The 17,757-nt window shown below is 34.5% G+C and overlaps 1 protein-coding gene across 6 annotated transcripts in view; it reads right to left on the bottom strand.

The window, feature by feature from the left end:
* The window catches only part of ASCC3 (activating signal cointegrator 1 complex subunit 3), a 284,668-nt gene that overhangs the window by 39,945 nt on the left and 226,966 nt on the right, over positions 1–17,757 (bottom strand). For all 6 annotated transcript variants that reach the window (XM_082307043.1, XM_082307047.1, XM_082307044.1 and 3 more), the window contains 6 exons: positions 17,466–17,603; positions 17,245–17,365; positions 13,628–13,760; positions 10,873–10,998; positions 1,400–1,511; positions 988–1,122 (listed from right to left, as the gene is read on the bottom strand). In XM_082307043.1, coding sequence (XP_082163169.1) covers positions 988–1,122; positions 1,400–1,511; positions 10,873–10,998; positions 13,628–13,760; positions 17,245–17,365; positions 17,466–17,603 — 765 coding nt within the window. The remainder of the gene's footprint in view (positions 1–987; positions 1,123–1,399; positions 1,512–10,872; positions 10,999–13,627; positions 13,761–17,244; positions 17,366–17,465; positions 17,604–17,757) is intronic.

Below are 17,757 nucleotides of genomic sequence, written 5' to 3'. Positions count from 1 at the left end.
GTTGAGATGCAAACTGTTGAATAGCTGTATTTTTATTTTTCTTCTTGTATTTCTCCTCAGAGAAGTTTTGGCAGCATGTCAAAATAATAATGAATATAAAAGTAACATACATAAATACTATAAGAGGGGACTCTAGATTTTGAAGTTAACACTTGGAAATCAAATATTAAAGAATTTGGGCCACTTGTATAATGTATATAACAGAGACTATAATCATAAGTGGGCAGAAATAAGTTTTCCTGGATAATATTCAGGCACTCCTTGTTTTCAAATATGTATGTACAAGTGGAGTTATACCATTTTGAAAATGAAGATTTTGTAGATATAACTACTCAAGTACTTATAAAGGAAAATGGAGTAAAACCTGATTCTTTTATGATGAGAATGTAATACTATCACACTGCATTGAACACCCTGTCTCCAGATTTGTACCCTAAAATCTTTTGCCTTGCATTGCACTTCTCTACTAAACAGTCACTAGACTAACTGTATGAGCTGGCATTATTGCAGGTTATGACCTCAGGGATTGTAAGGTGGCTGGGAGAAGGAAAAGAAGGCATTTTAGAAAACAGGTCTTCCCCATATGTCTCCCCCACTTCTTAAAGCAGCTGTATCTTCCTGATTGTCCCAGTGCAAAGTGATGGCCCTGGTACAGATTTTGGATGTTGATATGCAGTTGTTATTCTGGCATTTTAGTATTATACCTAACTTACTTAGAAAAAACTAAATATCAGACTTGTATAGACCTTGAACATTATAAAGGGACATAAGAAAAGAAACAGGTATATACAGTAATTTTGATGTATTGATTAGATGAAAGACTTGAAACATCAAAAATGATTCAGGTATATTACTCAAAACAACAAAAAATGAAATTACAGATCAGGGAAGAAAGGCTTTTCTTAATTTCGGGGTGTTTTTTCAAACACTTGTAAGTGTCTTCAAGAGTCATGAGTTACGTATGTTTAAATTAATATCAGCACTTACTGTCAGAATTAAGAGCAATTCCTCAATGTTGCTTTCAGGTTTCAACTGATCTTTGAACATCCCAATAGTTGGATGCTTCAAATAGTAATAGGAAGCAATGCGGCCATATGTCAGAGGTTCAATGCTGCGATTATCCTGTTAGAAGACGAATCAAATATACATGGTTCAATATAAGCGATTCCTACAAAACTGTGAAATATTTTAAGACTACTTTATAAAAGAGAACAGCAAAAATTATTTAGCATCGTAATTTAGCTGCAACCCCAAACAAGCTCAGTTTTCAATGTAAGTCTTATGAACAGCTCCATAGACAAACTCTTTAACATCTCAAATCAGGAGCATGTATCTTGCTGTTCCCAAATTTTAGGAGTATGTATCTTACTGAATCTTGTAAGGCACAGATTAGTCTTACCTCCCCAATTTCAATACAGTAGGAGCATTCCAAATCAAACAGGGATTTCTCAACAAGGTTTGAGAGGTACTTATTCATAGTGTCATGGCTCACATCATCCAAGTTATAGTAACTAGATAAATTGAAAACAGATGCATTACATGAATACTTTTTACACTCTGAAGATTTTTAACAATAACGTCTTGTAGCAAAACTTACAAGGCTGCTATAATACACACACATACTTGGAACAGCAAATATCCACATTAAACAATTAAACACAGAACTATTCCCTTATATAGTCTAACAAGAAATTAATGATTCTTAAATGGTTAGTGGGAGTAACCAACATAATACAAGCATGTACATACGGAAAGATGGTAATTTATCTGTCTATTAATAGAAAGGTTGATACAAACAGAACTGGACTGGCTATATTTTGTTAGTGGGAAAATTCTCCTGATTGCATAAATATATTTTCCTGATCCTGTAAGTATGAAAGTGAACAAGCAATAATAACACAAGTAACAGTATTTTAACTTCAAGAAAAAGGAAGGAAACCCACCAAGGACAGCAACTGGTCTTACATCCTGGAACTCTGAAAATAAAAACTAGGCATATAGTGATATCTCTTGAAAAAGTAACCTTACACCAGTCCAAATGCTGGTGTTTGTTCTTATATTTCTGTGTCATTTTATTCTCAAAGTTAAAATTGCTAAAAAAAGGAATAGGGTATTTGTCAATGTGGTTACCTCATATGTTCATTTTCAGGTAAAATTGTTTAGGTAACTGTATAGAGTAACAATGGTTCTTAGTTACCTGTATGGAGGAAAATGTTTATAAAGTGTGCCAAAACATATTGTTATGCCAGCATATAAAAAAGACCCAGTGACTGAAGTTTGCACTCCTTAACTGCAGAACTTAAGCTGTATTATAAGCTTCTTACTCACACAAACTAACATAATTTCAGGGAGAGCTTTTATCTAGAAAACTCCAGATAAAAATGTAGTACAAACTTGTGTCCTAGATTCAACAAAGGCACCGATTCAGAAAGTAACAATTAAGTTCATTGAGCGGTAAAGAAAATCTGAGCATGCTCAGAAAGTTTAAAAATTCTGAATACAAGCAATTAAATCATGCAATTTCAAAGTGGAATTCAAGCAAACAAAAAATTTGATTCTTTACTGAAATGTTAAAAAGCACAGTAAAAAAGGTTGTCCCTGCTTATTTAATTCTGTAAAATACTGTTGCACAAACAGACTACTGAGATTGCTGCAACGATGAAAGATGCTCCTTTGTTCATACTGGCTGCTTTACTAAAATTTCCTACTGTTACAATGTACTCAGCAACCCCACTGGAAACAACAGCAGATGCTGTAATGGAGAGTAGGTTCTTTCAGTGTTATTTTGTGCAGGTGAACAACAGGCTGCAAAATACTGTGCTGAGATTCATTTTATCTGATTTTACATAGTTACAGCTACACCTGAGTTAGTCTCTTCAACTCCCTTTACTGCCAACAGAGAAAAACGTGCTCTTGCAGAATGCTATTCATCTGAAGTATTTTATATATCTGCTTTAGGATGAGGTGAAATGTAATCACTGACTGGAAAAAAAAGAACTTTAGACAATGAGTTCAGTTGTTGATGCTATATTTGGGCAAATGAATCCCATTCTCTGACTTAAGCTCTATTTCGTTTACTGTAATGCTGCTGTTAGCAAATTTCAAAAGATGGAATTGCATTTTTAGATACTACAAGCATCCTTCCATGACTGTTTCATTAATAGCATCTGATTTGCATTATTATTTTCTTAAACAGAGTTTTTAACATTTATCTTTTTGAATTGCGATTGCATAACCGAAAAAAGCCTGCATGCTAAATAGCAGTACAGTCATTTCCAGATTTTTTCCCTTGTTATTAATCCCAAATTATGGAGTTAATTCTCTGATGCTTTGAATCTTCACTTATAATTGGGTAAAGTTGGAGTAAAACACTCCCACCATAATAAAAAGATTAAAAAAATCTGTTCTGATAGCAGGAAACAGTCAGCTACATTAGACAACAACGAAGTGTATATATATGGCAGTGGAGTTTTCAACTCTGTGATATTTTATATGGATTCATGCTGAGATGATCTCAAATATTTAAAACATAGCTATTGTCCAAAACCAAACCAAACCGAAAGAAATATTTATATTGAATAAAAAGTTTTATATGGTAGGCAGCCATACATTATCAGCCTTATGCAAAGAAAACTTATTTCTAGCAAAAGTACTCTAACATTGTTTTCAATGCAACTTGATTTTCATGAGCCCCCTTTTAAATTTACTGAAGTAATACAATAATGATAAGAAATGGTCAATATTTCCATCTGTACCTTTTATCTGCCTGACATCGTAACACCGAACACATTTAGATTCTGTTTATTAGTGGAAATTGCTTTGTAACATTTTATTTACCTTCTGAAAATAATCGAGCAGATGAACTACGTAACTTGTTTAAGGATGTGAAAAGATTTTCTATTTTATACATCTAAACTGCTAATGATTCATTAGTATTTTTCGCTAAATTGACTATAACACTATTGAAATTATTCTAATTAAGGCACTTTGTTGTCACGGTATGCAGACTTTCACCGTATCATTGCAGCACTATGATTTGCAGTACCACAACATTGATGATGAACACTGATAAAACAAAGGAAGAGATATGGGCAATACACTGAAATTCTTTTTTGAGACTGAAATTTAAGACAGTAATTCAAACAGATTTTATCTTGTGCTCTGCCTGATTTGCAGTATTTCACACTGAAGTCATAATCATAAAAGGCATTATAATGCCTTTTAAAAAACATGTGAATTTTAAATTTGCTGATTTTTTAAATTTTTTTGTCAGAGGAGTAAATATATAGCTGCCTAGTCCAAATAAAACAATGTAAAGAAAAATCTTAACTGGTTTGTAATCTTGAGTGAAGTGGTACCAGTGTGTTTTAACTACTGTCTATAATGGGGTAAATATAATTTTGAGCACACCCACAGGAGCTTCTTGGTCACTCAGCACATTTTCCCCTAATAAAAAGCAAAGCCATTCATCTAGAAAGACTATGTTAAAATCATTAGCGAAAACAAAGGTATCGTGACATTAGATGGTATTTTGAATGCACAGGCATAAATGCAAGTTGAATTTTGCATGTTGGTATGCTCCAAGTATAAAAACTGCATTGTATGTGAGTTCCTCTATGAAGCTATATTACCTAACTATTTAATTACAGATAAAGAATAAAAACAATGCAGTTTCATGCTCACTGCATTGAATCATCTAGTCATTATTTTTCCTTTGCTATAAACAGCCAGCCTACCTTTTTATCAGCACACCATTTCATTTATTTCACAGTGAAGCCCAGTTTCACAATAATTGACTTGTCAGAAGCTCTAATTTATGAGGCTGGGCTCTGTAAGCCTTCTCCTATATTGGACTCAACCTGCACACAAGCAGGGTTGAATATTTACAATGCTGTTAACAGGTGCTGAGTTGTTTAATGATTCTAATAGCCAGAAGCGTACTGAGAAAGCCAGCGGGATCACAATTACAGGCTGTTTGAACACAACAATTACTCGTCCCCTGAGAGGTGTGAAAGTCAAAGGCAGTTTTATCCTAACAGCATCTAGCACATGGGCTAGACAGGCTAACTTCCATTAGTAGTCCATTGGGAAAAAGCAATAACAAAACCCTAGGTATCATAACAATTTACAAAGTATGTAAAATTTAAACAATCAAAAACTGAAGGAACTTTTTATTGTCTTTTAAATAATATATTTAAAACCCCAAACCCTGTAGAGCTTAGCAAGAACAACAAACCGTGAAACATGAACTTATTTCTCTAATCTAAGGAAGTGTGGAATTTCATCAGCTGAGAAAGACAGAGAGACGTGCAGGAACATAAAATGTAGATGAAGTTACACAAAACATTTAGGATTTAATGTGAATGGTGGCAATCATTTCCTGTTTAGCTTATGTAAACCTGACCCAAGATCTCTCTGGGAAATTTTTCATCAGCCTTGAAATGGTCCTGCTATAACTGTCAATGCTGTGAAGTCATTTGTTACAGCACCATGTTTTTTATGTTCAGATTATACGGTAGTAATAGTGACACACATAATGAAAATCGGTGGCAGTCAGCCAAAAATATTTAAAGAAGAAACTTGCTAGCCAGAAGGCATTTTGAAACAAATGCACAAAAAAGATGACGCTACAGCATTCACTTGATAGCAAGAAAGTGGGCTTTCTGAGATTTTGTAGTCCTGAAAGCAGAATTTTGTTATGCACAAGTATGGGGGAAGCACAGATAGTCATTTTTGTAAATCGCTCTACTGCAGTCATCAGTTGTGTTTACTTTCATCAGCTTGTGGCCTTCAGCAGCTGCCATCTTCAAACGGTACCATGGAAATGGTACTGAGTATATGGCACAACTGATGGACCTTCATAGCCAGAGAGCTATGAACGAATGCACCAACTCACTTCTGTTGTTAAGGCATCACTGACTGTCTCTGGAGTCTGTAACTGGCTTGCTAAAATGCATTACAGCATGCAAAAATGCTGCAGACAGTAATCTCTATCTGTATTTTACTTGTATCGTATTTTCTTGCATTCATATATTTGCTTATGCCAGGTATGAGAAATAGATACATTGCTATCTTTAATCAGTTTTTAGTACATTGTACATTGCGGTTATTTAAGAAGATCAAAAAAGAGTCCAGTCTTTCTGACATCAGCAAGTACTTGCCTCCATGTCAGTGCTTCTAATTAAAATATTTACAAGAAAGTTTACTTCCTAAGATGCATTCATAAAATGAGAAATCAGAGGTAATAGGCACATGTAAATTTGCTTACATATTGACTGGGCATTTCTTTTTCCTATGATATATTCCAACAGATAATTTGTACAGGTAAGTCATAGCCAAGAGTAGGAAGACAATTATGTGAATTTGCTTTCTGAACGGGGAGATATGGGGCCTTCAGCTTTGCATTCTCACCTAAGACTGCAGGAGACTGGGGAACAGGAGGCAGCTCAAATACTCAGCAGCCTGGGGCTTCCCAGTCTGAGAGAATCAGAAAAACTTTATTCATGTGAATAGTGTGATAAAAGCATATGATGAACCACATTCCTGTACTTTTCACATCACTGTGACCCTAATAATTTAAAGGAACAAGCTCTTGTTACGAAATTCATAATAAGGGCTATAGCTGTAATTTATGATATATACATGCACACAGATCTAAATGTGAATGTAAAAGAAAGAATTCACCGTGAGAAATATCTGTTTACCAATTTGAAATATGGATATTGGTAATTACTGCAGTGTAATATACCTGCACCTTCTTAGCTTCTGTTCTTAGTAGCTACTGCCAAACTTTTCCATTTTATCTCTTAATCTTAGCTAATTTAACTTTCTTCAGTAATCCCCCCGATATAATTCCAAAGAAGCCCTAAAATTCTGAATAACTGTGATTTTGTCACTGGAATTATTCTATCCTGACTGGCTGATATTAGCTGTCACCTAGATACCAGAAACTATATTGGAACAGTATATAATCATAATTTTCATTCAGATGTTTTATTCACATGTTATTAGACATGCTCAGCTAATCACACTGAGAAAAGGAAATTTAAAGTAAAATATAAATGTATGATGATAAGAGCATCAGTCTGAGATAATTTCATTGTAATTTATGCTATATTATTCTTTCACTCCAGAAAACTTTGTAAGACTGACATAAAGTGAAAAAAAAAAACAAACCCTTAATAATAATTCTCAGAATGAATTAATAAAACAATTTTTTCAGGTCTTCACAAGGAATTTACACAGAAAACTGATTTAATAAGTGTGCACATATACACACACAGACTCTCATATATATTCATAAATACATAAAAAACCACACACATTTTAACAGTGATGTGATATGTGCTCTCAGAATATCTAAAAATTAACTTTCCAAATGAAAGCTGATTCTGCTTAACTTTACATATGTTGTAAATTTCTATTTCTCTTTTACTGCATATGTCTCTGGAAAATATCATAACCTGATTTACAGAAAATATCTCCCATAGCCATTTCTCTTTTGTAGAAAGTTGCAGATTATAATCTTTTGTAAGGGTAAAAGAATGACATAGTCAAGGAATTTTAGCCAAGGAAAGGAGAGAGACAAGCCTCTCAAAATAGCTCCTTTCAAAGAACAGGGTACTTTGCTGATCTGTCTTGTATGATCTTAACTAAGTAAAGAATCTATCGACTGAAGTTGTATGAGGAAAGGAAAACACGTTGTAGTACTGCACTGCAGTAGCACAGGAACTTTGACTTAATGTGCAAATTCAAAAACCTCTACATTTAGGAATAATTGCTTTGGTGGAGGTAAAGAACAGGGAAGAAACTCTGGATATTGAGACTGATAGACTTTGATAAACAGTTTTATTTGGGCCACCCCTCTCATATGCACATCATCTCTTGAACAACAGGCACATGACTAGTCAGTATGCCCCTGAGCAAAACTAGCACTCAGCTACTCCACTCCCACAAATCAACAGCTCAATTACTCCTCTTAACTAGACAGTTAAAACCCATTTCACAGATTTCAAGATACGGGTGTTCATCAAACAAGAAAATTAAAATGGTTTGATGAAAAGAAGTATTGTAACATGCAAAGATTTTCAACACCACCATTAAAAAAGCCATTATTACAAGTCTAACAAATTATCTCAAGTGTGCCAGAAAAACTTTCGTAATGACTGCATGTTTAGAAGAATCCTGGACACTCAGAGCGAAAGGATACTTTGATCTCTATCTCACAACAAAGGTAGATGAACTTAAATAGTACAAATTAAATAGTACAAATTGTAGGCATTCAGTAAGGCATTTCATGATACTGGATTGGAATACAATGATCCTAGATTTGTTTATGCAGCTTTAATATACAAGTAGCTAAAACTGGCAATAAATGATAATATAAATCTTCTGCATATTATCTAAGCCCATTATTTTGGGGATTTACAGCATCACATGCAATGACTTTCATGCCAATGAATCCCAAGGCAATTTAGCAAACATGCATACGGGAATTACTTATTCATCGCTAAGGTACAATCACCTGCTGGCTGGAAAATAGTTCTTGTTTCACAGTGGAGAGAAAGTCAACAAAATTGCTTTGGGCAGGACATGATAAAGAACACTGTATCAAGTGACACTGAGTAGGTATTGTGTAACTACGCAAACCAAAATTCAGTCACTGTGCTCCTACTCTTGTGAAAAAAATAAACCCTAAAAACTTTGGATTATTAAGGACCACAAATAGTTCTTGTTTGGTAATATCCATCATTTCATATGCTCATCTATGGCACAGTAAACTCCATTACTAAATTGCAATTTATTCAAAGTTATCTCAGCTATCACTGACTTCTCTTCGTAAAACTCTTCAGTTTTCCTTTGATGTATCTCATTCAAACACCGACCACACTGGAACTGCTTGGCTTGCAGGAGGTCTGAAAATACCACAGATAGTAGGTCCAGGAACTGGACTCTACTAACTGGCTAGTTTAGTAACTTTGGATGAAACTTAACAGAATTTATTGTCATGTCAAAGAATGGAAAGCGTGCATATCCATTGCATTTGCACTTGGTATCTAGAAGTGACCTCTTTGACAGAGTCAATAATGTCCTTAATTTTTCTCCTTGCATGACTGAGTACAGCAGGAATGCTGAGTACCTCCGTGTGGATGAGACAGGGGGTAAAGCAGCACAACTTGTGAACTGTTCCAGCCTGCATGTGTGGCATTCCAATGAAAGACTCCAATTTCATTAGAAACTTCAACATGCATTCCTATCCTGCCGTTATGAACATGACTAGTCAAGATCTGTTCGTCTGGTTTCTCACTACAAAGCCTCTGCATCTCACTAGGAAATATAGTGGGATTTCCCCCCCCACCCCAACTTTCTTCGCACAATCCTCTCAGAATAGCAGAACTTTTGCTTAAAAGTTATTGTGATAACTTCAGATTTAGCTTTCCATAACACTGCACATTAAAGAAACTGCTGAGAAAAAAAGACCATCAGTAAACATGCCAACCTCATACTCCAGTGGGAATCTTCTTTTATATTGGGAAGAGCTTGGCTATTAAATCAAACGACTAAATTTCTATATTCTACACTTACCTTTGGGCTATATGTTGTGTCTTAAAAATCTGCCTACCACTGATATCATGTGATCAAAGCTTGCCAAAGACAAATCAAAAAAATCCCTTTAACACAGCAATTTAAGAGCAACACATTTTAAAATAACATTACTTATTCTTCATACTAAAAAAGAATAGTGCCTGCAGTGGCACAGTTTTTAACATTAGTTGTAGTATGGATCATGTGTAAATTCCAAAGTCATACGACTAAACACAGCTTTATCTAACCTAGACAAAACCAGAATTTAGCTGTTTGTCACTCTCAAGGGAGAAATACCTTCCACATAAATGTATTCATTTTGTTAGTTATGAAGTGAGAGAATTGAATATGTTTTCTTTAGTTTACAGTTCTAACACTCTGCATTTTTTATTTCCCAAGAAGATTAGATGGAAATTTTGTTTTGTGGGAGATTCTCAGCATAGGACTAGATGCAGAATTCAAAACTAATGAAGACTAAAAAAGAATTAAAGGAAATTATTTTATCACCTGCAGGCTCCCACCGGCAGTTGCCCATAAAGAACCCAGCTGAAAATTAAGCCAAATGTTGTGGACATTAACATGATTTCAAAAATACAACACTCTGGAGTACATCAAGAAATATTTAATGCTATAAGTGCCCAGTTCTTTATTTGCCACATTATTTTTGTGGGTGAATGATCACATGAAAGGTAACATACCATTTACCCAAAACAACGTTGTGGCAAAGGCAGGCTACATTGCTGGAACAGCTCAGAATGATCTGCATACCAGCTGGAGCTAGGCAGGATGATAACAATCATTGAAAATATTGCACACATGGTTTCACCAGGATCCCCTAATGAAAGTAAACTTTATCACAGAGAAACAGCTGATAGCTATTTTCTCATTTATTAGGAAAATCCAGGTCTTAATAGATTTTCTACAGAAAACTGGGCAGGACATATCAATGTGGTAGCTAAAAAAAAGTAACACATTATAAATACAATACCTAAAGGAATGTGATAATCTGGAGTTTTATTTTAGGGATGTCAATGTAGCCCTCTCAATAAGGCTGTTTTATAGTTGTCACTAAATTGTAAAATTATCTGCCAAGAAATCCATTTATATTTAGAGAAAAAAATTATTAAAAAAAGGTGCACACAAATTTTATTCCATGTGTGGGCCAGTAATGCTCTAACATTGGAGACTGCTAAGTATTCTAGGCTCCAACAGCAGTGGGATCACCTTTGGATCAACTCTACCCTCAAGTTACCTTTAGATTAAATTGCATTTGTATTTTATACTCACGTTGGGTTCATTATAAGTCGACGGAAGAAATAAGTCCAGGTGATATAATCCATTGCATCCTGCTTAGAAGTAATAGTTCCAGCAGCAATTTCAGCATTCAAGTGGTCAGCCAGCACTTCTAACAAGCTGAAGAACAGAAAACAAGAGGACTTAGCTGACTTTACAATCACAAAGACAGGTAATATATTTTGTAGAGTTGTGCATTAAAAGGTTTATTACTTTTAATCTGAAAATATTATATATTTATCTTCCAGTAAAAGAGAAGAGGGGGAAAAAGGGGGAATGTAATTGCAAGGTCAGTCATCTTCTTTACATGATAGCGGAATGAAGCTCAAATTATTTTTTGATTGAACCAAGAATGTGCAAGTTTAAGTCATTCATGGAATGTATTCAGATGGAGCTAGTCAGTGGTAACTTCTGAATACTGTGTGTTGACCATATGATCACACTGGTTTAATCCAATAGAGGATCATATGGAAAGACAAACAGGAAATGAAACAGTGGCAATAGCTTAGCTAATACTTGACAAATACTTGAGGGCTATTAAAATTACATCAAAACTGCTTCCCCCAGATTTTGCCTCATCTTCTTCCAATGTAAAAAAAAAAAAAGAAAAAAAAAGCTGCTACTTTTACCCAGAAAGATCTAAACTCAGAAACACAGAAGAAAAAAGCAGTTTAAAATTATTCTTACAAAGTAAAATACTGTTTAGTGTCATTAAATGGAACAAAGACCTCCATTAGGGTATCTAATGAGATCATGCCTGGCTGGAGTTCAATCAGGGAATGGCAAATATCCTTAAGGATCAACCTAATTTTTCTGGTATTATAATCCTTTTTCTTTTCCTACTGTTCTTTCCCTATTGCTAAAAGTAAAGAATAATTTGGTATGAGTAGCTGTTTTACTGCTCTTTACCACCGATCACACGCTTCTGAAGGTAAGAACTGCAGATGTTCCATCCACACTGTCCAGCAGAAACTGGACAGACGATTTGATAGCTATGCCATAATAAAGAGTGCTTTCTCTTTTGCTTCTAATGTGCTATATTTCAGACCCATGATCAGTGAGAGCACAAGGCCTGTCATACGAGTTGTGTACTCAAGTCTTAGAACTAAAACATAGACAATGGCTTTTAGAAAAAACTTTAATTAAAAAAATATGCAGTTTAATTTTACAAATTGGAAATACTACACAAAGCTGATAAATCTGCTCTTTGGTAGAACAGATGCGAAAGCATTCTAAAAACTAAAAACCCTCCAAAAAACCCCAAGCAGTTTCTCTTAGAAGCTATGAAGCCTCTTACTTAAAATACTTGATCACAAAAGAGATCAAGACAACTCTAAGTTAATTGGATCACAACCTACATAGCACTTAACAAGATTGCTATTATTATGTGAATCATCATCTGAAAATTTATCAAATATTCTTTGTTTATAGTAAAAGATGGGATATATCAAACTACAAAGTAAATATATACACACAAAATGAGTTACTAGAAACACAGAATATTTGTAGTATTCCAAACAGGAACAAGGTGCGATTACTACTGTTATATTGAAGATACGGTTTCTTTATTTAGAAACATCACTTACCAATGAATTGAGAGATTTCCTAGTTTATGCTAGTGCCATACAGTCTGGATATATCATCAACATTTTAATTACACTGCTCTTTTGACTTATTAGCTATCATTTTGAAGACGTTAAACTCCTAGCCTTTTGTGCTAAGTGAAATTTATATGTTAAAAAAAGAAAAGTGTGGTTTTCTAAGGAAATGAAGCGCATGTCTCCACATTCTTTGTTTGCAAAAATTATATGTCTGTCTGTGCACCACAGAAATTAAACTTCAAATTCACCAGCCCATTTCAACTACATTTCACAGGTGGATAGCACTCTCAAGCTCCCACAAATTTCCTGGTCAGATAGAGGTCCCATTATCGCTTATGTTGAGGGATGAAATTTCCTTAGGAGAACAATCCTGTGAATTCTTCATCATTGAGAAAAGCTTTCAGTAACACTAATACTTTATTAGATGTCTGAGAATTCCTCCATGAAACATGCATCTATAGGAAACCGATGTAACTAGTTCTGCTTCTCGTTGAAAATAATTAAGTATGTTATAAATATCAAAACCAAGGCTTGAGTTATATTGTGCTGGACAGCAAATTTTATATCAACTAAGTTCAGAGAGGCTGCAAAAAGGTGGTGTTTCTACATCTCTGACAAAAATATTGCAATTTTGAAGTGAAAGATGTGTTGAAAGTGTATTAGTAATAGTTTACACCATGCAGATTTCTTTTTGAACTTGTGAGATTTTGAAGAATGTGATATCTATAATGGTACAAGTATCCTAGGTAAAAAGTGCTAGAAACTCACCTATCTTTTTTCCTATTAAGAATTTGTCACAGAATTTCAGAGAGGGTTCTGAAGGTCATTTATCTGAGAATCAGTCCTACACACTGGCCTTGAAGAACAGTTTGTGCTCTCATTCAAATATCTGAGACAACACTCAGAAGCAGATAAGCATTTGTAGTATTATCTGGGAATGGACTAAAGAGCTCAACAGTGCTTCAAAACTCATGGAAGAAATGATTTTTCTGCCTAAAGATGGATGATATTTTTTTGAAAATTATTTTCCTCTAGGACCCTAATATTTAGGAGATATTCGGCACAGCAATTTTGTTTCACTTTTCTGTATCTCTCATTTGTAGTATTGTTCATAGTTTGATCAACTTTTCTGATTGCTTTATCTTTACCTTGATTCCACTGGGAAAGGTTCATAAAGGAATTTTTTGTAGAAGTCTTTCTTAATATCATGAACTAAAATTACAGCTTTTCCTTGGTCATCAAACTGCGGTCTGCCAGCACGTCCCATCATCTGAAGTACATCTGCCAAAGAGACAATAACGTATAAAACAAGTGTATTTATTTGAGTGTATAAATAAATGTATTTACATCTGTATAATGTGCAATACAGGATTTTTGGATTTCTTTGGCCTCGTATGCCCTCTTGGTTTTGACACATCTAATTTTTTTTCCATCTCAGATAAATTTATGATGAACTACTTTCTGGCAGAGACTATCTTCCTGTGTACTTGAAGACCACCCACTGCAATAGAATCCAAGCTTACATCTAATATAAATTTCCTCTACTCTCCTTCCATTCCACATCCATCCCTCGTTTGATCATATGTAATTAAAGATGATGAGTAAGAGAACTCAAGAAGCCTACAATGGCAACTGTCTATTATTTCCTAATTTTCAAGTATTTGACTTCACAATAATAAAAGTTCCTTGTATAAGCTTTTCTGCTATATATGATTTCCTAGGTTTTGAATATTTTAGAGGAAAAAAGGTAAAGGCAAATTCTAATTACTGACAGCTATGATCTGTACCACTCAAACTTCAGGACAAGTTATATTAGTTATTAGCACTGGAGTAGAGATGGTTTCATATAATTTGTTGTCCATATATCAGATCACAATATACAAATTTAAAAGCAGCTTACCTCTACTACTCTGCCTACACATCATCACTTGCAAATACTAGTTAATGATTTCTATAAACACTGAAAATACTAGTTTATACAAAACATGCTCAACTTGCTACCTGGCCACCAAGATAAGTATGCTTATCATCTGTTTGTTTGTGTCTTCTCATAATCTAAGTAGTGCATCTGCATAGGTTGTTTTGTGTCTCATTCAACAGAGCTCTGATTCCTTTTTGGTGCCTCCAACTGCTATTTAACTTCCAAGACACAATGGAAAGCAATTCATGAGTAAGTTTTACATGTTTATTTTAAAACATTTTATGTTTTATGTATTCTCTATGAGCTCTATCATACCTGCACAACATGTGGCTTGCAGTACCTTGCATTTTGAAAAGTTATTTCTTTGGCTTCAGAATCAATAAGCTTTGGGCCCAATGGTCAGTTGAGGAAGAAAAAGCCAGAGGGCGTAGAATGGCATACAGCAACAGACAATGATAGGAGAAACAGCTCCATGACAATAAACAGTTTTTAGTAACACATTTTCACTTGCATACCCATGAGCTATATACACAGCAATGTTCTTTATCAGTTTATTCCTTTTGTTAATTTAGGAGTGACATGAAAATGTAAAATGAAACTAGTTTGAAAATGATGTTTCTGAATAGGTATGCTCACAGGAAGGTGATGAAACAACTTCTTGCTATTTTAATGTGGCGAATTAAATTGTGCGTAATACCATATAGGAAATGGATTTACCAAAAAGTGTCAGGAAATGATTTTTGCCAATATCCACTACATAATTATCCAAAACCAATATTTTCTTTACTGACTATATGTTGCTTGGCTGCTTTTAATCACTGAACTAAACTCCTGAAATGTTAAATATGATCCAACTGGCTGGCTAAATGTCTGGTAACTGAGAAAAGGCCCTCCCCAAAACCTCTGACTTCACTCAAAGAAGCGTTTTTACTTATTTTGAAATTACTGAACACTCAAGAATGATTCATTCTGCCCTCAGCTGCTTCCTTGGAGCCAAATGCATCCCTGATACAGAAAGGTAACTTCAGCAGGGAGAAACCAAGTTATACCATGATGGAACAGTGAAGGCATAACTTGAGGGCAACATTAAAGACAGTACTGTGAAATTTTGGAAGTATTTCAGAAAGAAACTCATTACATTTTCATTTTATTGCTGCTGCAAAACTGTACTACCTATCCACAGAACTTCCAGATGCATAAATATTCTCTAGAAAGTTAAAAATAAAAATGCTCTAAGCAAACCACACCACATGTTTCTTCATAATGTAAGGAATCTGCATTTTCTGTTGCAGTGCAGACAACAAAATCTAAATGCTTCCACCACAGATGGTAGTATTCCGTCCCCCTCCCCCCAAGTCTTATTGAAAATTGAAGAATTGAACAGCCTGCAATGTCCAAATCACCTGAATTCAAAAAGGCAATAAAGAGTGAAAGCATAAGCATTCCCTAAAGCCTTTGTGAGTACTTGTACAACAGATTTCTAAAACAGCATAGTAGGTCTTCAATGCTTATCAAGTATCTGATTTCTTTTGAATATATTATTTTCTGTATTACTTCTCTCCGACAGTCCCGCAGATTCAACATAAAATTTAAAACTCCAGTTGATTTCTTTCCTCATCGCTCTTCCCCATTCAGTAATAAAGTCAGTTGTCACTATTCTTCCAGTTGGGACGAGCGAAATACTACTTCTCTGCAGAGACTGTTTGTACTACGTTTACATAAGCCTAAGTCTGTCACAAAACGCAAGTGTGCATGGCTAAGCTCCCAGGTCATACCAGAATCTTTGAACAAGAGAGCTGGTCTGGAAATTGATCCCAAGTTTCCTGCAGAGCACTAACCACTAAATTAAGCTCTATGATGGATTACTTGGAGAAGTAACCCCTGTAGTATTTTCAGTTTGAGCTTTTTTTCATTAGTAAGCTTCTCTTGCTGAAAAGACAGTGCGTGGTTAAAAAGATACAAGCTATCTATTTACATTACAAATAACGTTTAGATTGTCCTTAGGTGTATATATCTCTGGCATAGTATAGGATTATTTAATAATAAACTTTCTCTTGCGAAAAGAGAAAGGGAAAACAGAACAGGAAACCTGGAATAAATTTAGCTTGTCCTCATTCTTCAAGCTTAGTACCATCCAGACAAATATTCTCCCTGTCTGAACTCTGAAAGAAGTTCTTCCATGGTTCACTTTTTTAAGCTTGTTGAAAACAGTGCAGAAGAGTTTTTGAAAAGTGGAGTTTACTGGAGCCAGAAAGCAATAAAAGTCTATATCAAACCAGAAATTCAAATATTTAATTTAGCTGCTTATTTTTGAAGTATCACTTACTTCAAGTATCACTTACATCACTGAAGATACTAGACTAGTTTAGGTTTTTTGTTTACTGTCAAGTGACTACGTATAAATTTTATGTTCTCATGCATGTGTGATTCAACTGTTCATTTCAAACCATGGCTAAGTTTACTGTTAGAAATCTGTTTCTATTTAAAAAAGGTTTCAAAAATGAAAAAAACGATTTGACGCATGAAAACTTCCTTTTATACAATTAACTAGGTAGCTAAATATGACTTTATATTGTCCCTTTAATTGTTTAATGTCTATTTTGGATGATACACATTAAAGGAATTTAGCATGAAGATTTGCAAAACAGAAACATTTTCATTATTACATAAAATGTTAAGAGTTCTCTTACAACTTGCATGAAACAAAGAAACCCTTTCCTCAGCACTCCTAGTCTCTACTCAAATTAGGTATTTTCAGTGATCAGTTACTAAATAATTCAGATCATTTGCATATGCTTGAAATACATTTCAGCATATGAGCATTTCCATAATTTATGTGAGTACCTGTAATGGGATAATCCACGTAACGCCTTGTTTTGCCATCATAGTATTCTGTTCCTTTAACAATTACTAAATGAGCTGGAAAATTTACACCCCAAGCTAATGTGCTTGTGGCAATAAGAACCTAAAACAGAAAGAAAGATTAATGAGGTATATGTAACAAAAAGCCAACTTTTAAAATTCTATGTAAAACTCATTACGCAGGATTCAAAGAACAAATGTACCTGGATTTTGCAGTTCACAAACAATTCCTCCACAGTTTTCCTGTCTCTCTCATGCAGACCTGCATGGTGCATGCCTATTCCAAAAGCAAGTGTCAGCTTCAGATTTGAATCTCTAACTGTCACTATAATGTCATTCATCTGTAACAGAAAGAATAGTTGCATGTTTTAAAACAGATTACTCAGAAATCTTAAACTTTTACGGTTATTATATTTTTTTTTTTATAGCAAGGATAATTTCCGCAACGCTGTTTATATAAACAGGAAAAGAGAGTCTTCAGTCTCTGCACAGTTG

The sequence above is a fragment of the Platalea leucorodia genome (genome assembly GCF_965183815.1).
Source record: "Platalea leucorodia genome assembly, chromosome: 3".
In the NCBI taxonomy this organism is placed as follows: Eukaryota; Metazoa; Chordata; class Aves; order Pelecaniformes; family Threskiornithidae; genus Platalea; species Platalea leucorodia.
The sequence above is the reverse complement of the archived record's forward strand: the minus strand, read 5'-3'. Positions and strand labels throughout refer to the sequence as shown.